Source organism: Pteropus vampyrus, unplaced genomic scaffold (genome assembly GCF_000151845.1).
Source record: "Pteropus vampyrus isolate Shadow unplaced genomic scaffold, Pvam_2.0 Scaffold237, whole genome shotgun sequence".
NCBI lineage: Eukaryota > Metazoa > Chordata > Mammalia > Chiroptera > Pteropodidae > Pteropus > Pteropus vampyrus.
In genome coordinates, this window is record NW_011889018.1 from 1387920 (window position 1) to 1410026 (window position 22107).

The window sequence follows — 22107 nt, forward strand, 5'->3', positions numbered from 1 at the left end:
GTTGCTGTCAGCTACCATGTTTCAAGATAATGTAACTTGAGGGCTAGGAAAGCAATTTAAATTAAGTGGCTGGCCTACAAACAAAATGATTTACAATATTTAGATCCAAGCAGTAGAGTTTTATGAGAATGTCTGAGGAAAACTAGGTAGAGTTTGGATTACTGATAAAACTGCCCTGCCTTTAACTGGACTTTAGCTTTAGAAATTATGATTGGAAGAGAGTAATTGGCCTCTCATGATAAAAGGAAATATAGCTTGCCAGGAAAAGAAGATCACTAAATTCATTTAAAAACAAATTCGGGGGGGGGGGGACACAAAGAAAAACAAATATTAAAACAAATATTAAAAACATATACTGAGTTAAAAATTAAGACTAAGTCTGTTAGTGATTAGACCATACTTTTTCAACTCCGTTACCAGTTAATTCATTGTAATTACTGCACAGAATCTAGTGAAGTATCTTATCTGATATTTCAGTAAAGTACTAAGGAAATATCTTCAGAGTATATACATGACTTATCTGATAATATTTCTACTGAGATCATCCAACATTCAACTAATGAAATAAACAAGAAAGAACAGACACGTGAATAACTCCTTGAACTGCCAAAGGGCTGCTCCTTGACCTGCACAGAGTGGAGGGGCTGTGCCGCAGGGACCCTGGAATGGAAAATTCTGTGAAACTCCAAAACCGAAAGCTCGCTCGGGGCTGATCCGTCCGACCAGCAGGTCTGGTGCCCGCTGAGGAAGAGGCTCGGCACGGGCACGGCGGTCAGCGGTGGACGCAGCTCGGCTCCTGCCCGCTAGTTACTTCCAATTTAACAGAGAAGACAAACGCTAGCGGCAATTACAAAGGGAACAATACAAACCTGCCGAACCTTCTGAAAGAAGAAGCCGTATCAATAAATGTTTGAATTTTTGAAACGTGTTAAAGTAAAATATTTATACGAAGCTAGGAGGAACCATTCAGAGACCACGGTGTACTTGCTCTCACCAGAGAAAAACAGAGTTCTAAAAGCTTTATAATTTTTGTGTGGATGTGTTGGCAAATCATCTAAAAATAATCATTTAGCAATAATAAAAATGGAAAAGAATGTTAGCCTACCAGATATAAGATACCGAAATGGTGACTGTGCCCACATCGATTCAGATTTTAGTTCTTAAACCCAACTAAACGTCTTCCAAAGAAATATTATCAGAACACATCAATATATACCCTAAAGACCACCTCAGAGACTAAAAAAGTAATTACACATAGAATAAAGATATTTTAAAAATAATTTCATAAGCAAAACCAAACTGACAATATACTTAAAAACTCAGTATTTGAAATATGCATGCGGATTATAATAAAGACAAAAATCTAATAATCGACCATTAGTTTAAGTAACATATTAAAATCATTTGTATTTTGCTTTCTGTAATGGATAAATTCATTTAATAATCGCTGAACGATACTTATTTCATATATTGCCGTGTGTGTGTATACACATATACACACACACAAAAATTAATGTCTGTCATATAACTTAGCTTTTAAAAACCTCACATCTAACGCGGAAATTTAGGTTATCTTAGCAAGGGAAGGATGTTTCCCCCTTAATTAAGAAACTATGGGAAAAAAGGTATGACACTGTAATAGCAAAAAGGTCCATGTCATGATGAAAAGCAGCACTCGTTATTAATTATAAACTTCATTAACAATTTCATCGGTTTACCTACTTGCCGAATTTTCTATAATAATCTCAGTTTACATACAACCTGAGAGACTATCTAAAGCAAAAATTATGAAAGGACCCACTGAATATAATTTAATGCTTTTAGTCATGTACTTAAAACATAACAAAAGTATTATATTATTGAAAAATGAAACTTCTAAGCATGCTGTTAACATTTCATATTTCTACTTCATATAACTGTTAAAGCCACATCAAAGATAGGAACGGTGCTCATCATAATAAAGAAAATAACAGCGGAATGATAGAAACATGAATATTATAGCATAATCATATTTAAGGTTTAACACAACCACCCCCAGAGAATAGAGTAGCCATTCTATCAATTGGTTTTCCTAAAGACTCTGGCTTTAGGCGGAAGTAGTATGTAGTGTTAATGACACATCACAGAGCACTTATATCAGGCTTTATTTATAAAGACCACTGTGGCACTCACTGTATTTTGTGACTCGGATACTGACTTTTTAAAGTACCCCCAAAATTTATTAATAAGTTTAAGGGATGAGCGTTTGTGCAGTTAGACAGAGAACGCTGATGGCACCTGCCAATCTACAAAACCACCAAATGTACATTAAATATGTGTTTTACATTAAATACACTTGCATAAAAGAAAGGAACAATAGAAGGGAGAAAACACACAAAGACGAAGAGACAAATGATAGAACTGAGGGGTGGTTTCTTAATTTTGAGAAAGACAGAAAGGAAGATCAAGAAAAACGGTTGCAGCTGCAGCAGCTGGAGGCCAAGTGGAAAGCACCGCGGAAGGAGCGATCGCACCCGGGTCAAGTGCCACTGATAAAGGCAAAGTAACTAGAGGTCGAGAAATAAGGACGGAATTTGGCTAGATGGGATCATGGGGACAGTCCTGGAGGCATGGTGAGGGCAAAAGCCTTACTGTGCGTTTACACCAAAACAAGAGAGAAACTGGATAACGAGTGTAGATAACTCGAATAGTTATACTGGGCAGAAATGGAGCAGAGAAATGAAACAGTAGGGGAAAACTCAAGTGAGTTTTGAGATGGGAGAGATCACTGCAGGTCTCTAAGTGGATGGGAATGATCGAGAACACAGCAAGAAACTGATGACAGAGAAAACGGGAGAGAATCTCCAGGCCCAAGTCTCTGATCTAGACAAGAAGGTATGACAACTACAAGGCTGGCTTTAGACAGTAGCCTGTTTATTCACCTGTGGCTGAAGATGAGAATCAGAGAATGTGGCAGCAGATGCGGTTAATGAGGTAGATACAGTGAAAGTGTAGAAATTCTCATTTCAATTTTTCAAGACACGAGGTCACCAGCTAAAAGTGATGACGGGAAAGGATGCTGAGGATTTGAGGAGATAAGCAGTGAAAAAAATTTTCTGTGACTATGTGTGGTAACGATGTTAACTAGACTTAATGTGATCATTTCACAATATACACGTATATCAAATCATTATCTTGCACACCGAAATACAATGTTGTATGTCAATTATACCTCGATGGGATAATAAACAGTCCCTTAAAAAAAAAAAGTATGAAATAGTCTTCAAGAAAGGAGGAGAGTAAATGGAAATACGTAAGTGCGCACCTGAGGTTCACAGTCAGGAATTTAAGATAAAACCAGTCAGAGTGGCTGTTTGCTTTCCTCCAGCCAAGCCCTGCCGCGCAGGCGCAGGCAAGGAGTGGGAGCTCGATCTCCCCCTCCGGTGTGTCGGCCAGGACTGCAGAGTCACACCAGAGCAGCAGGAGAGGGTGGGGTCAGGGGGAAACGATTCCAACACGTGACTGAAGAACGCAAGCAAACACAAAGACAGGTTTGAGGGCACTGCGGGGAGGAGGGACAGGATCGGTGGGCTGTACATGCTGGCGGGGTAATTCCTCCCTTGGACAATAAATTCTTTAATAGGGACATTTCTCTGTACCTTTGGTGCGAAGCATAGTATTTGGCACATAGATGCTGAACTTATGTTTGCCAAATAAAGGAATAATGCTTGATAAAAAGTAGCCAAATGTTCACAAAAAGTGGGACTGAACCCATTTGTGAAAGCTTTTTACGAGTCTCCCCCCGTTCCAAGGATGAGCCAATTTGCTTAAAGAAATAAGATATTTTTAAATGAGATATATTTTTATTTCAAATAATCTATTTAAATGCAATTTATCTTATTTTCTGTTTTCTGTAAGTTGTAGTACGGAATAGAACTGTTGTTACTTATTTAAGAGTTTTACAGTTGAAACTTTGGAGTCTCCACTCTTTTTCTTAAGGGTATCCTATAATGCAGCTGACCCCCAAACCCTGAATTATAAAAAGCCAAACTAAATAAATGAAGAAAAATAAATCAGCATCAATACAATACTGACGTATTTTAAATCCTATGACGGCTGTTATGAACTAGGATAAGTCTAACACACGTAACGGAGTTTGCGGCAGGTGAATTTTAAAGCGTAACTTTATTTTCAAAATTAATCCCATGTTTATGGCATGACTTAGAAACTGGAGCGTCAAAAGGATCAATTAGCTAAAAATAGTAATAAAAGTTTCTATCTAATATTAACATCACTAAGATAAATTAAAACAAATATAACAGCCTACTATTAAAAGTTATTGAAGTATGAGTATAATTTTAAGAAATGTATACACTTTTTAAAAGACTAAAAGAGAACACGTTACGATACTAATAGTAATCGTACCTTTCTACTTTTATATAGTTTCCCATTTTTCTAGATTGAATGCTATTTTCAGAAGAGTTTAAAAATATTTATTAAAAAGCAATGATTTACTCCAAGCACGTGGAGACTTAGGAAATTCTACTGCTTTGGACGATAGTTTTATATATGGTCACCGCAAGTCATTATGTGGTTTAGAATCCAGAGTTCTGGCTGTTTCCAGTAAAATTAATGTAAGCATGTAAAAGTATGACTTTTTTTCATTGTAAAAAAACAAACTGGTCCACACGCTATCCTTTGTTTAACAAAAATCACCACTTTTCAGTTGTGAGATAGGAGTACAAATGACAATTATTCGTGTAGATGTTTACACAGCACTTTAGAAAAAATAGTGTAAAAATTACAAGGAAAACCATATCGACTAAAATATTTTCAAGAAAAATCTGTTTGCTAGAAAGTGATGTTTCAGACTCAACAGAACAGCTCCGCACAGAATCTCCTACATCGCTACGGTAATGAACGGCTGCCACTGAAGAGGAAACTACGTTCATGAACCTTCATGCATAAATCTTCGTTTCTAATTGCACTTCTCTTATGTGTGAATTCAGAGATCAAGCTGAATCGCCCAGAATAAGAAAATAGCTGCAGATGATGAGGATTTGTTGCAGTCCTCATGAGATTAGCTTCAGACATGAAGGAGCAGCAAAAAAAAATCACAAATGACTGCTCAGGACAGACTCTGGTTATCACTGCAGAAGGAAAGGAACTGCTTAAGCAACTGCAGCCCAGTTGCTTTCTGTCTGGCGCTGGAGAGATCCACCCTACAGGTCTTCACCAAGATGGTAAGTTTTCTTCTTCTCAATGTTCATATCACACAAACGCTTGCGTTGTCAGGAGGAGACGGCGTCCTTCTCGCCGACACAAGCATGTCTTGTTGCACTAGGGCCTCAGTGTCCTCTCTATGTCCTCAGAAACTTGAATGTCTCAATTTGAAAGTCTTCCTGCACCCTACCCAACCCCTATCGTTCTACCCTCTAAAATCCAGCTGCTCCTCGGACAGGATACTCTTGCCTTCAGTCAGTCTTTTCCTAACGAAACAGAAAGGTGTTTCATAACCGCAGAATAAATTTATGAATGTCTCGATTCTTATGCCTACTCAGCCCTCTTCTGTTTAATGAGACAATAATCAATCATCGAGCCCTGATTAGAGTGGAACTTAGAGAATGCCTAAATCCTATTCATTCGCCACAGAACTGAGAGCGCTCTACAAAGGCTCCTCGGAAAACTGCCTCGTTTATAAAGGAGCAAAATAACTAGGAGAGAAGAACGGAAAGGAGAGGCTAAGAGACGGCGCGGCTCTTCTCTTGCGGGCGCTGCGCAGTAGTTATTCATTTCCGCTGATCTGACTTCTTCCTAGTTTTAAACCGACGTATTCGACATCTGTATTTACATCCTAGTAAAAACTGGAACTCTCTCTACATTTACATTAAATATTATTAAATATCGAAGACTGGACAAAATATTCTTACAGCAGCTGCAGCTGAGATTTCAAGTATCTCCCTTTGAACACGGTCCGTTAATAGCCAGCCCTTCAGGTGAGAAAAATCATGCGCCAAAGAGGCAGCAGAAGAACCAAAAGCCACAAGGATGCACGACACACGCTGTTAACGTGGCATCTGGAAAAGCTTATTTCAGGTACTTTACAGTGCGAAACTCTGTCAATCTTGTCGGTTAGAAATAACAAAGATCAAGTCCCAAACAAAACTCCTGAATATTCCCTTACGACTTAAGTTGCTATTTTCTGCCAAGCTTCAGAACGGATCAGAATTATACTTTTCTCGAAATAAGAAATCAGATTAGACATGCTTCTGGAGCTTCCTACCGCTGCAACAGGACAATACAAAAATGTACTTTTAGAAAACAGAGTATTTTTTTTAAGAGACTTTGAGAGGATGTTTTCTTAATAACTCCCCAAGCCACAGAACAGAATTTAAGTAGAAAGCATGAGAGCTGCGTTCCTTTGAAGACACTAGGCACACCGTGAAACCACCACGTAAAAACCGTCTACGGTTAACTTCGCAAGGGCCACACGGCTATATCATAGGCTGTATTTCGAATAGAACATCAAATACTGGAAAAGGAATGAAGTTTTTCTTAAAAGATATCTAAATAATCAGATCCCAAAACTGACTGACAAACTTTGGATAAAATTCAAATAGAAAATTTCTTTGGCTAAACCAAAGGAAACTTGCGTTAGAAAAACACTTCCGTCGTTGGCTCACACCCTGAAACCAAACCTCAGTCTTCCCTTTCGGTTCCCTAGGCCGGGAGAAGCCAGAAAGTGCTCTGTACGCTAGTCAAGCGGCCTGCTGACACTGTTTCAGACACACGAATGAGTTCTGGAGGTTTCTGAAAAAAGGCTTATCATGCGAGCGCTGTTAAAAGGAGAGAAGGCCTTCTTGAAACAGCTAAAGCTTCTTAAGAAATCTCAACTTTAAAATCCCTGCCTACTGAAGGAAAGAAATGTGATGACTTAAGAAGATTACGAAGAAGAGGTTGCTGAGGCAAGGTGGCTGAGAACGCGAGAGAGCGGGAAGCCTGGTCACTGGCTCGCGGACGGCAGGAAGCACAAATCTCTTTCGCCTTTTCAAGAGAATTTTCTATCATTTCACTACTAGTGTTGCTTTTGTTAACCTACAGGCATAACGTAAAAATCGACTGTGTAGACTTCGGTTTTCTAGACCCTAAGGACACCTAAGCATCGCAAAACGTAGGTAGGAAGTCACTAAGCAAGGCATTTACGTGCTGAACACTACGTGTTTTTTATATGGTGCCATGACCTCGATTAAAATACTAATAAGCCTGGAATTCGTTCATGAAATCTGAAAATAGGAAATGATTTTATCAGTGTTTTTAGGTAGCAATCACTAGCTAAAACTCAAGTTACCTCACATTCCATCCGCAGTAATGCACCAAGTAAAGGACCTCTCCACCTTCGACATCAGAATCTTTAATACTAGCTTCATACATTTTCTGACTTTTCCCTCGTCCGTACCGCACTTGCACTTTCATGCCTGGGGGGTAGCACTCAAACTCCTCCTGCTCACTGTCGCCGTCGCCGACTTCCTCCTCTTCCTCCTCCTCCTCCTCCTCTTCCACTTCTTCCTCCTCTTCATCTTCCTCTTTATTCGTTTCATCTCTTGAAAGGTTTAAAAAATGGCAGTTAATAAAAGACACTTCATACGCTTTTCAGTTCCAAACCACATAAATTGATAAAAATCGTGGCTGTGACTGTTCCGGAAACGGCAGGTTCCATGAGTACGAAATTCTGATTTTCGGTTTAATATTAAAAAGTAAAACTGTGTAAGATGACCATGGTTACAGAGAGATACGGTTAGAGAAAAGGAACACTGAAAAATAAGTGCATTAAAGGGAAATCTCCAACAGCCAAAAGAACAGAAGTTGTGCTAAATCGCAAGAAACTAGTACGGTTGACTAACAATTTTCTCATGTTTTTATTATAAAAAGTATTTACATCTCGGTTGACAGAAACAAAGATCATTACACCTCAGAGCCATTTTCTAACTAAAAATTATTTTTCATTCAAATACTTCCAGTCTCAGGATGTTTAAAACAAAAAATTGTACTAGCCAATGATTAGTCTTAAACAACTTAAAAACGAACTGAAACCAAATTTTCAAATGTTATACTAAAATATTATTTTACCTTTCACAGGAATATTCTAACTTCACAATAATATCACATTAAATTTTTTTTTTCTGTTCTTCTAAACTTCACCACAGTTTCTGCTTTCTTTACCACATTATTGACTGGAACTCTTCTTACCAATTCTTTCAACGTCAAAGTTCCAAATGAAACAAAAGTTACACCCTTCAGAAGCAGCACTGCAAACATTGTGATCTTCTCGATATTGTGTACTTTCTAAAATTGAGCGTTTATATTCATTTTATGTTAGCCACAAATCTATATCTAACAAGTCGGAGAAAATCTCATTATAAATATTTCCAAGTACTTAGATTAAAAAAAAACTTCAGTCAACTTCTCGACTTTATTAAGTTTTTATCTGCTCTGCAGTATGTCTATACTTATCACAACAGTTTTCTCTCAAGAAGAACCCACCACTTTATAGCTGAGAAATGAATAAACATCATAGAACAGAACCACAGGGCAACTAAGTAAGCTTTAAAAGTGAACAGATAATATTTATATAAAAAGCCTATCTCCACTGATAACTTCAGTTTTATATTCTTATATGCAATAACATTTTATCATTTCTAATTATGTAATTATATAGGCAACAAAAGTCATCTGTAAATAGTGATTCGAGCAGCATCTTAATGCTTGTTCATTCTCCTATCGCCTTCCCTCTGGATAGTGAGGCAGGAGGGATGCAGGAAAGCACAACGGACTGGGAAATTATGTCTGAGTTCACAGAAGGACCAAATGTGTCAACTTTCTCTGAAACGCATCACCAAGTCTACAAAGATTCTCAAGAACTACAGCTACTTTAAAAACGCTTCTATAGTCAAATGAACAGGTACTTAAAAATTAAAACTTAAATGAAACCAGCTACGGTCTGAGATTTTTTAAAAAGATGAATTCTATTATTACTGAAAATACATTAACATTTCTATAATAAAATAATTACCAGTAAGGCTAAAACATCTAAGAAATTATGAGACAGGGTTTTTTGGATAATAAACTATTAAGAAATTTAAATAAATGTTTTATATGTATAAAAATATATATAAATACATACATAAATTAAAATATTAAAATGTCAGAGAACAGAAAGTGTATTGTGGTGGCCACAAAAAAGAAAAGATTGTGCACCAAAGAGATTTATCATCTATCCCAAAATCGTCATATAAGAGAGAAGAGAGATATAGAATAAAAGGTCTACATTTTTTAAAAACGAAAACAAACTCTAAGGTGTATCTTACGTTATACGATGCGCCGAACACAAAAAGCATATGCCAGTAATAGCAAGCACAACCCTACTTTAAGTGGAGGCCAGGGCAATCTATATTTAATCTGAAATAAATACTTCATGTTCTGTATTAATAAATCAAAGCAATTAAAAATAAAAATTTCGAATTTAATATCGACTTCAGACACAAACCAAATGAAAGTCACGTAAATAATATTCTGCTGTATAAAAAAGAGGACAACATAATTATCGGCTATTAGCCAAAGAAAATATTCTACTGCTTTCACTAAGAATTCAGTGGCAAAAATCAGAGGTAAACGCACTAATCCAGATAGAACGTAAAATGCCAAGAAAGACAGCCTTTGGAAGTATAAAATGCAACCAGCATGTAGCTTAAAGAAATTAACCTGATGAACACATTACACTGACACACACATTTTGTTAGTTATCTTTTAAACAACTATATTTTGGGAAACCAAATGTACCAGCGAAGATTTCTCATCTGAATTCACAATTATCAAAATTTCCCACTTTGGTGCCACACTCCTTATAACTAAACAGACCAAAAAAAAAAAAAAAAAAAGCTACAATACCTACTACAGGCTGGGCACTGAACCAGGCATTTTAAATTAACTTATTTAACCTCTCACACCCGGAACACGGAGCAAGAACACGAAAAATTCTTGGCAGTAGCTAATTACTCAGATTAAGTTTATGTGCTATCATAATACTTTATTAATTCTTTATACTTGTAAAATTTTCTATTGCGCTGATCTAATAAAATTCAGAACTCAATTCTGGACATTGCCAGCACATAATGCTTCTACAGACAGCTAGGGGGCTGCGGCACACTTCAGAAGTCTGTGCTTTGATGCATTCACAGATATCTGTGGGAAGTCAAAAAGCAGTATAGTTGAAGAATTAAATGAATAAAAAACTACAAAATACAGTTTGTACTATAAAATACCTTTTTAAAGTACCAATTTGAAAGTTTAAGATAATTATTATTAACAAAGAGAAGACATAGAGGCTTATCAGAGTGCCTTCCACGCAGCAGCTGCTCCAGAAGTAGCAGCAGATACAAAAGTCAGATTTTCAGGCAAAAAGCTGAATCCTTACTAAGTTTCATAGTAGTCGAAGGAGTCTCCAGCAGCAGCACGGAGTACTTCAAATATACGTTTACACACAGAGAACTACAACCAAGTCTAATGAACGGGCACTCACACTATGTTCGTCTAAACCCAGTTTTTCTTTTTCCAGATTTATCCACATGCTGAGGCTAAAGTTTCAAAACAGTAAAACGACCAAGAGATTCAGGCCAAAAGCTGAATACTTACTTTCTTAATAGCTGAAATAATTTCCAAGTGTAGTAATGAGTACTTGAAATACACATCTGTACACACACACACATATATATATAAAACAAAGGTAATAAACAAACACCTTTTACGATCTTCGTCTAAGCATTTTTTTTTCTTCTCTTCCCTGTTTGGCTTCATACTGTGGCCAAATTTCAGAAAAATACTAAAATGATCAAAAAATAAAATGTGGTTGTATTTATTTAAAAGGACCGCTAACAACGGGGATGTTTAGACTTTTTAAACCCTCAGAAATAAGGTTAGACATCAGAGATCACTATAAAATCCAGGGGTCCGCTGGCAATGCACAAATTACAATGCTAAATAATTCATCATTCCAAACTGACCAAAACAAGTAAACGCTATTGTCATATAAAACACAACAAAACAACTTTGGCCTTTTCAAGACTATTAGTACTTTTCCATTCTTATTTTTTTGCTTAAATGAATACAACTCTCAAAATCTACAGCCAACATACCATCTACAAAACACTGCAGAAAGTCATCTTCCCAAGTTTGTATTATCTGGTTATTCAGCAAAGCTTAATGCAGTAGGAAGTACTTTTCTCGAGCTCAAAATTTTAAAAATTTCCGTGATGAGAGCAAGAAGAATGAATCAAAAATATGATCCTTTGCTACAAATTTGCATTAGTAGGGTCTCTGAAGGAAGCAAATGCTGTTTATGTAATAAACGCAGACACCATTATTCTATATTTTGTCAATTAAATTTAGACTCATACATACACACAGACAAAGAGCAAATTATAGGAATTCATTGAGCCAAATGCATCTTAACCAAAAACAAGTTTCTTACCCAGATTTTGCTTTTTCTTCTTCGGCTTCTACCTTTATGCTGAGGGATTCGTCTATCCCAGTCGTCTCATCATCTTTATCTTCCGGATTTTCATTTTCTTCTGGTTTTTTCATGTTAACTTCTTTTTCCTGATCAGTTTGTGTAGGTATAGATTCTAATAAATTCTTTTTACTTCCCTAGAAAAAGATCAGAGGAACTAAACCAACAAAAGTAAAAATTGTCAACCTAAATCCATGATTTAATTGTTAGCAAAAGGAGGTACTAACCAATACTAATACTGAGAAAGTTATTAGTTAACTTAAGAAACTCCTGCCATTCCTAAAACACTACGTGAAAACAGCAAACGGCTCTTTTAAACACAAAAATAGCACTTACTAAAGAATAAAGTAAAATTATACAAAAATTAACTATGAAAACTCTACAGAGGATATAGAAAATGTACCAAAGAAAAGAAAGGACAGTATCTGATTTACCAGAGAGGGTTTAATATTTTCCTTTCTTTCAATATCATCTTCGGTAGACTTTTCTTCTTTTGGTATTATTTTTTCCTCCTCTTCGATCTTTATTTCTTTGATCTCTTGTTCATTTTCTTCCTTAACTTTTATTTCTTTTACATTTTCACACTCCTTACATGGCTTGTTAACAACTTTCTCTGGCAATGCCATCTGAAATTCAATGTTGGCCGACCTACAGTACTCCTCAAAACCATATAAGTATCTAGAAACATGAAGAGAAATCATACTTGGGAAAACATTTCAAAATATCACTGCAGAGTTGTGGTTTTTTAAATTCATGCATTTAAGTTCTCAGATATAGAGCCAAATTAATATTCTAATATTTATTCAATTTCGGTTCTTCCCAATCTTTTTAACCCAAATAGAAGTATCTTTCAAAGAAAATATTCATGTAAGGAAACCATGCTACAAGTGAAAAAACAGTCATAATCTTAAATACAGTAGCTGTAACAATAGCAGACAGCAGAAGTGTTAGTAACAGCGTCCGCTGGTTGAGCACTTCGTATATGCCAGGCATTGGGCCTCTTCGTACATGTAAAATCCCACTGAATCAGAGTGATCCTACGAGGCAAATAGTATCATCCCATTTTACAAATGAGGAAACTGAGGCTTAGGGGAACAAGTAAATGGACTAAAGGTACCAAAAGCTAAGTGGCAGAACTAGGATTCAAACCTGTTTGTCTAATGTTTAACACCTTGGCATTTTAACCTCTACACAGTACTTTCCAAATTACTTAGCCAAGAAAACTTTCTTCACAGAATAGCTCATCGATCTTAGTAGCATTCACAGAATACATGGTAGTAAATACTACATTAGAGTGGTAACTCTAGCAAAAATTTCTGATTTCTTCTTAGGAGAAATAATCGACCTAAGTTATGTTGTAAATTCCATCCTGTTTTCTAGATAAAATATCGACCACATCCACATCAAGTACACCGACTTACTTTTTGTAAGCACACTTGACATTGTACCCTGCGGCTGAATTTAAGACAGGGATTCCAAGGTCTTGGTAGACTTGTTTCCAAACGGCTCCACTTTCAATCTAATGCACAAAGAGAAACGAAAACCCCCAAGTTAAGAGGTAGGATATAATAAAACTTTGATACAGTATGTATAAAGAGAGTTACTGGTTCTAAGTCTAAAAGAAATGAAAGAGAGCTCTCAATAAATGCTAAATCAAAAATCTGGTTTACAACAATATTTTAAAGTTTTAGGATCCTAACACATCTCGGAAAATTACAAATGTTGAAATATTACAACCTTTGACTTTAAAATAAACCGTGCTATAGTGAATAATATCCACATTCCTAAATCAAAATTTGTAATGAAGAAACAGATAGAAATTTTTAAATGATGTATAATTTCCCATAAAACTTACAAGATAATAAATCAAAACAGTTCTATGAATCTTACTAAAGCATTTTATTCTACCGAATTTTTCCCTCAGAACAGTCTTAATTGGATGAGCACCATCCATCATGGCAACCTTAAGATAACTTCTCCAGTTCAACAAAGATTTTCTGCATGTTTATATGATACACACACGCACATAAATAAATGATATGTTTTATACATATCAGGCGCAGTGGAAGAAATTAATGATATAAATAATATTAAGACAAATCCCTGCTCCCAAGGACTTTACAGTCTAGTGGAAAAGAGACACAGAAAAAAAGAATTTCCACCGATTTGGTTGTGCGGTGACAGACAGACACAGGTGGTTTAAGAAAGTCTGACGGTCTTAACAGTAAGTCAGAAAGCTCATTAAAAAAAAAAATCTTTAAATTTAAATTCGGTCTGAGGAAGCTAGCTCTGCTTGTAACTTGTACTTTCCATATTTTTCTTTTCCTTCTTAGATTTTTTTAAAACAATTTTAGATGAGAGAAAACATGTATGAAAAACATGTTTCACTTCTGATTATAATACTTACATTATCGAATCCTCCAAGTTTGTGTACGAGTCTGAATAACTTAAAGAGATTCAAATTTCGATATCCAAGTACAGGTCGTTTGTTAATAGGTGTGCCTGTTAAGGAAAAGACAAAATGTATTAAATATTAAAACCACACTACATATTTTACTTACAATTTCAAAAGATTGAAATATTACCACCAAGTATAGTACAAAACATATATGTGAGGAGAAAAATCCCTTGTTAATCAAAAACATCATGTCTACTACCTTAAGTCCATTTCATTTAAAACCTTTTTTCTCATATCAGATCTTTGAAACCTTATACTATTTTATTCCCTTAATGAACAAAAGAATAAATACCAGAGAGAGCAAAGTAAAATTCCAACAAAACACAACGTACAGAAATTAGGGAAGCGAGGTTTGGTAGAACTGAGAAAGTCCTGAGATAACTGGGCAACTGCTTCACACCAAGAGGTGTCTTCATGACACCTGCTTTGTGTTTTACCAATTCACCCCTACTCTAAATGACTCAGGGGAAAGCTGTCTTTTTTTGTTGTTGTTTTCATTCTAACATGGGAAATTGTAGGGCAAGGACACTGACGCTATCAAACCTTCGAAAGCGTAGAGGCAAAAACAAGACAGAGATACACGACCTATGGCCCTTTCCAAAAAACATATGACAGGCATAAACATATTTTATCGCTCTGTTCTAATATTTAAGTTTTGTTCATTTTCTTCACTTTTTTTTTTTTTTTTTAATCTTATACAAAAGCCTAAGAAATAGCCTACCTTGTTAGGCCAAGCCTCCGTTCATACAAAGATATAACACTGGAATCAAGGACATTTCATATTAAAGAACAAAAAGATACCCGCATTGTAATAGCCACCATAATTTATCAAAACATAAGACAAAGAGAGCCAGCTTCTACTCATTAGAAATACAAATGACGATGATTTAAAAATCATTAATCTCCAGATGACAGCTGCATTTCCAAGTACTATTCGTTCGTTCTGTCCTCGTCAATCTAGAAACCACACTGTGAACAGCGCATAAGCAAGAGAGTGAAGGACCATGGCTGCTGAAGCGCGAGGCCGTCACTGTGGATAGAAGGTTGGCGCCCATTCCTCTTTGCCCCCATCCTTGCATTTCTTTAACAACATCGAGCAGATTTAATAAACCAAGCAAAGGTTCACCTTGGGACTCCCACCCTTCCCTCCTTCTGGCTCTCTATGGCAGGTTAATTCTCTTCCCAGCTCGACGTGACCGGGTCATAAAAAGACTTACGGCCATCTTCGAGTGCGGGTTCTCCCCTTCCCGCACTGCGCATCTCTCTCTCTCTCTCTCTCTCTCCGCCCCTCTCCCTCCCTCTGTCTGTGGTCTCTCCCTTTCGCCCATCTCTCTCTCACACGCACATCCTAGGAACACCAAACTGTGACTGTGGAAGGAGGCCTTTTACTAGAGGCATCTACGCAGGTGCAAACGCAACAGCACTATGATTCTCACTCTGCTGCTTTTCCCGAGTATAAGGGTTTTTTGGGGTCCCATGGATGGGTGGAGGGAAGGACTGGACAGAATACAGGCATTTATGGGTCCACGGCCATGACAGCCATCAAGATACTGTCAAATTCCTCATTCCACTTCCTATGTGACAGATACTATTGCTAGCTGCTGGGGATACTGGCACTCGAAGGCGGCCATGATTACCAGTGACATGACGCTTAATGGACAGAATTATTATTTTCAAAGTATTAACTACCTGATGGCGACAACATTAATGTTGAGCAAAAGAAAAAACACTCACCTCTATCCTCCATAAATTTGTACAACTGCTGTAGAAAATTCTCCCTTTCTTCCGGAAATGGTTCTATTTCTTCCTAATTTTAGTCACAGAAGAATAGAAAATTATGTTCCTCAGTTAAAAATTTTAATAATACAAGCAGATTTCCTACCAACAGCAAAGACTAATACTCACTAAACTATTCCAACGGCTTTTTGCCAAATAAAAATTCTTTCTTAAAACTAAGCTGTTCAAAACCAGGAAAGTCTAGACCTTTTATGCTTTACGGAGGAATGCGTCCTAAAAGGTACCTCGATAGTGACAACCCCAAATGTAAATTCTCATATAAAAAATGAGACTAAAGATGATTCACGAACGTTTTACCATATAAGAGGCAGATTCTTTAAATTAGGGTCACAGGCTCAAGAAGACCTCCTCTCACTCATATTAAACTGGGTCAGGGTTTAACATCAAAACTGACCGTTACTGGTCCTCAAGGAACTATACAAGTGTGGGTCCCATTAGCTGTAACTACAAGCATCCTTCATTACACAGAGCCCCACTGTATAGTACTCAAAGCTTATAAAATCAGTAAAATGGGGAACGAACTTGATCTACAATACCTGAAGATTCAGACTTAGGGAAATCTTCAAGTAATAAAATAGTTCCCCGATTTATCAATTACAAGGGAGGGACTAGCTTCTTGCTGCTGTGGCCAGGGGCTGTGGCAGTAGGGAGCTGGTCCTGAGGCAACCTGCAAGGAGCAGGGTAGGAGGTGAGATGGAGGAACTCGTCAATCAGTGGCTATCATCCACTCAACAAACATTAATGAGCACCAGCAAGTGTAGCCATTACGTTAGGTGCTGAATCAAATGAACGAAAAATGAGCGATGGAGCCTGCCACTGCAGAGCATGATTAGGGGTGACTGCAAAGAAAATGATTCAGAATATACACTGAGGCTTTACAGTCGCTCTGGCCGAGGCAAATGCATTTCTAATAGTGAAAGTCGGGAGCACAGTATAGTCTAAGCACATCATTTTAATTGTTAAAATCATGTGTCTAATGCCATTGAATGAGATTTGCCCCTTGGTTTATAAGGTAGAAAAGCAGAGGAAGGCAAGTTAAAAACAAAAACCCAGGTTGATAAACTATTAGGCGTGCTAGTTGGGCAGAGAAGAAGGACAATTATTAATCTGTTTATGCTGAAGCTGTGTTTCTCATTTTGAGCATGGTCCATGTATGCTGGGTTTTGGTAAGGCAGTCAGATGTGAACTTGAAGGGAATCTCTTCTAGAAGTTATCTTAGATGTTCCCATGGTACAATATTTGACTTTCATAATCTGCCAAGTTCATTCCTGTTGCAAAAATTTTAAGTGAACTTTGTATTTAACGTAAGAAAATATTTAAACTGGAAGTCAGATTTGCTTTTACAAAAACATTTATAAAACAAATCTAAGCAACCGGAAGTTTGGTAACTGACATTTATTAACCTTCTGTTACATGTTATACACTGTGACAGACATTTTGAGTACGAGTATCAGTAAAACATGGTTAGGGGAGAAGAGAAACGGACATAAATAAATGTGTACACACACACACGACAAAACATGTACAAGGAACAGTAGTAGTTTAGACTAGCACATGGGGTGACTAACTTTCTTGCCGTGAGAATGTGACGGTTCGCAGGTTTCCCTTTCCAACAATGACACACAAATAGGGTTTGGACGCCGAGCAGGGGGTGCCGGGCTGAGCGGGGGAGGGCAGGGAAGAGCGCCGTGGGCAGAGGTGCTGGCATGTGCACAGCTGGGTAGAAGCAAGGGACATCATTTGATACTGCCGTGGCATGTATGGTTCCAAGTAGGAGGGCACATCGAGAGAAGTGATGGGGCGAAGGGCAGGGGCTGGACTGTAAGGAGGTCCCAGGAGCGAAGCCTGAGTTTCAGAGTGATAAGAAGCCATGAAGGAGGCTTTAGGCGAGGCCTGCCTGCGAGGACTGGCGTTTTAAACAGAAACCGGGGGGTGTAAGACTGAAGCCAGGGACTGTGACACTGCCTTGTCATTCTGCACCGCCAGATCATAAACCACCAACACAGACAATCCTATCTCATTAACAGCTGTTACTACAACTAAATGGCAGAATTTTACAACTTACCTAAAATATTACCTAGACATTAACTGAGTTTCCTAAAAACATCAAATACAATCCACTTCATAATCAAATACAGTATGTAGCCTTCACTATCTGCACTTCTCACCCAATAACTTTTAAGAAGTTGTTCGACAAACCGTTAAAGAATACAGCGGTGCAATGTCACTAGTAACATCATGGACATCTTTTCTTGGTATTTGTCACTGCTGGACCTAAAGTACCAGCTACGATAAATTCTAAAACTTCAGCTCCTTGATCCATATAAATTAAGAGATGTGTTACTTATGATCTAATTAGAATCACCTACCCATTTGTAGTAGATAAAATCATTTAAGATTCTCTGAATCAAAGCGATACTAATTGCTACTTTTTTGTTGATTATTCTTTTTAATACTAGATAGAATATATAATTATGCTCTTCTAGGTATTTTAATAAAATATGTCAGTGCAAACATTGTATGAGGTGACAGCTGTTTTTGCGATGGTCAAAAGCAAGTGAAAGTAGTTTTGCTATGTTAGGTGGCTATTTCCTTAATTATCTGATAAACCGAAAGCACAGCAAGATTAAGAAACATTCTGAGGTTACTGGGATAACTATACTTAATATTTTTAATTTCATAAGATTGTATTTCCATTTTAAGGTAAGTAAGCAAACTACTTGATTATGATGAGTATCACAAATAAATAAAATTTTCTTACGAAATGTTTCTAATACTCAAAGTATTTAAGTGGTTAACGGCTTTATGCCAACCGCGGACTCGCAAAGGAAACCGAACTCCAGTTTCATCCCGAAGGCGAACGGCCTCGCGCTCACCTCTTCCTCGCTGCTGTTGTCCTCCTTTTCCTTTTCATCATCTTCCTCCTCCTCTTCTTCCTCCGCTTCGCTGCTAGAGCTATCTTCTTTCAATTCAGTCTTCCAGTTAGCAGGAATAGTTCTACTTCTGTGAAATTCAAGTGCCTGATCAAAGGCTGGAAAGAGACCATAAACTAAGTGAACCAGAGAAATAAGACAACCGATTTGTCTAAAAATAGTAAACAAGATGAAGAAATGAAAACCACTGTTTTCATAACGCCACTGACATTCGTGAAGTGTTTACTCCGTGCCAGGGGCTGTGCTGGCTGCTCTTCCATGGAGCAGCTCATTTAATCCTAACAGTCTTAAGCATTAGGCACCCATTTTATAGATGCCAAAACTGCTACTGCTGGAACACTTTCCACTGGTTCAAACGATTTCAAGAGAAAAGAGCAGTTTTCTTCTTTTAAACAAAAATTAAGCATGTCTAGTAAAAACAATTTTAAGATCGGTAAATCTTTAATCATTTAGCCAACAAATGACTATTAAACAGTATTATATATCAAGCACAGAGCCACTGTAATGAACATACAATACCTGAAAATATATGACAAATAGGTTTGCTACATCTCTAGTTAAACGTAAATTAGATTAACAATTAGCTTCAATTAAAATAAGCTACAGTTATCAATGTGTAAGACATGGAAATAAATTCTAAACCATAAATTCTTAATGATTTTAACCAGTCTACAGAGCACATTATTGGATTTGACGAATATAGGCAAAGAGAAAACAAACGGCTATTTACAATGCCAGATATCAAGTAAGAAATGCAATTACTGCATATTCTTCAGAAAAATATAACTGTCGTTATATTTTGAGAAATAAAAATCAAAGTTACTTTGATTCCTGTTTCTACCGTCCTCAGGAACTAACACTGTATTCAGTAGGTAAGAGCTAGACTACAGTAATAGCTGATGTTACAGTTCTTCCCACTTTTAAATTATTGCCCCTGATGATAGAACAAAAGAAAAGTTGATCTTCAAAAATACTTCCTCAGTTTTTAAACTGACTATAGTTTATTCCGAGATGTCCCTCACCTTGTTTTAATACAGCGTCGGGCTTCGGTGCGGTGTCACTGGTGATTTCACGGACATCCTTTCTTGGTACTGAAGTACTGTATTAATTTTTTTTATTTTAAATTAAAAAAGAAAAAAACACAACAGAGATTAAGAGTCCAATTATGCACAACAGAAAGCTACCGAAAATATGGGAATACTGACATTTACAATGAAAGTGACTGTACGCAGGACTGCAAGTCTCAAATAAAATGCTGGATAGAATGCTAAAATATGTAATCATCTACAAAAGGACCCAACATAACAGATGTTTTATAAACGACAAGGTATTCTCAAATATCAGGGTCCCTGTCTAAAACCAATATTGAAAATACTGAAATAAAAATAATAAATAAAAATGTTCGGAGAGCAGAATCCAATAAAAAGTCAAACAGTAAGAATTAGCCATTACCTTGGAATAATCATAAGCAATTATGAAATGTAAGATTGGAATAAAATGTACTAGTTTATAATGTAAATGTTGTAGATTTTAGGCTCACAAGCAACTTACTGTCCTTCATGGAACTCCCCAAGCAGTAGGAGCGGTCAGATGCAAGCAATGAGAGATTCTATCACACATGTCATATATATTTCCTATTTTACACCAGTATGCAACTTTAATGCGTTTGATTTGTGTCAATCAATCCATAAGAGACTGAAAACTACTCCAAATACATTTTTCAGCTTGCCTATTTTTAAACTTATTTTAAAAATTTCGAATATATACAAAAGTAGGTAGAACAGTGCAATGAACTCCCATGTATCCATCGATCAACTACAATAATCATTAACTCATAGTCACTGCTTCATTTATACCTCTACCTACTCCCACCTCAACTGGATTACTTTAAAGAAAATCCCAAATATTATATAATTTATGGTATTATGGAGTTTGAAAAATACACCATTATTATACTTTTAAAATTAACAATTCTTTAATACCATCAAACCAGTACTCAATTTCAGTGTTCAAATTTCTCTATCTAAATTTTGTTAAAGTGGTTTTCATATATTGTTTTTAAGAATCAATTTTTAGAACTTGAAAACTCAAACACCAATCTTAAAACGCAATGATCCTTTTAAGGTATAATAACCTGAATAAGGTAAAGTATAAAATAGATGGCTTTCCTAGTCACAGAATTCTAAAAAAATCCAAAACAAACAAAGACCCTGAAATTCGTAACTCAGTTCTAAAGAAGTTCTACATGAAAAATCACTTTCTTAACATACGTTTATATCAATCCATTCTAACCTTCAGACTATTATAGGTCATATAGAAGTCAAATGTTGTAGTGGACCATTTGGACATAATTAAAACACCTAAAAGTCCTAATTAGACACTCAAGAAAAATAAATATAGCGATATAGCAATCAAGTATTAGATACAGTAGATATGTCAAATTTGCCACAACAAATCACCAGCTATAATGCGGGCAAAACTGACGAATTAGACAGTACTGAGAGTCAAGTTTAGAAAAGATCAAAATGAATGAGACGTACACTGTAAGGACGTCACTCAATGATAACATGAAAAAAGATCATACTCTGAAACGTTCTATATGATGAAAATTAAAAGGGTAATGTCACTGGAAATAACGGTTTTATCATTTACCATCCTAATTTGGAAAAACAGCATATTTTTCATACCGAGTGAAATATACTTACAACTTGCCATCTTTGAAAGATCGAACGAGAATATTATCTTTTTTCACAGCAATTTCATCACTACAATCAGGACAAACCACCTTCAAAAAAAAAAAAAGTGCGAAACTATTATAAAAGCACATTTATAGCTATTACATGAATATCAACTACTTAAATATTTTTAAAGTAGTTGCAGTTTAGTTTTAAAACTAATTTTATTTTGAGGGCAGACAGTGGGAACACACACAAACAATTTTAAATTTATATCCTACAGCCTTCCAGCCCTCTGGGTGACCCACATGGCTTTGGCGCGGGCATGGGGTTGAAAGCAGAGGCGTGGCGGCTATGGCTAGACTGAAGCTGTGGCCCACGTCCCAGTCAGAAACCGAAAGCTCGAATAACGGTGCAGCGGGGGCGGCAAGAGAGGCAGAGCTGAGGCCTTAGCAGAGGGTCTGCGTCATGGCTCAGAGAAGGACAGGAGCCAAAATGGGATCAGGCATCAGAACTGTAGTAAGAGTAGTGTCCATCCTCAAAACAGCAGAGGTGAGGTCTTACTAGTATTTACATTGAAGTGTATACTTGAATGCATACTGAAACTTCTTCATGATACTACTCACTCCAGAAAGTAAACATGTTAAAGTGGGTACCTTCCTGGAATCTGTACAAGATTTATTACTAACATTAGAAGGTTTC

The 22107-nt window shown here is 36.7% G+C and overlaps 1 protein-coding gene across 1 annotated transcript in view; it reads right to left on the minus strand.

Moving 5' to 3' along the window:
* Positions 1 to 22107, minus strand: part of ARID4B (AT-rich interaction domain 4B) — a gene marked incomplete at its 5' end in the record, with an annotated part of 66738 nt that overhangs the window by 24597 nt on the left and 20034 nt on the right. The window contains 9 exons of the mRNA XM_023519780.1: positions 7436 to 7579; positions 11504 to 11679; positions 11977 to 12220; positions 12964 to 13061; positions 13950 to 14044; positions 15735 to 15807; positions 18674 to 18828; positions 19753 to 19829; positions 21436 to 21515. Of these exons, the coding sequence (XP_023375548.1) occupies positions 7436 to 7579; positions 11504 to 11679; positions 11977 to 12220; positions 12964 to 13061; positions 13950 to 14044; positions 15735 to 15807; positions 18674 to 18828; positions 19753 to 19829; positions 21436 to 21515 (1142 nt within the window). The remainder of the gene's footprint in view (positions 1 to 7435; positions 7580 to 11503; positions 11680 to 11976; positions 12221 to 12963; positions 13062 to 13949; positions 14045 to 15734; positions 15808 to 18673; positions 18829 to 19752; positions 19830 to 21435; positions 21516 to 22107) is intronic.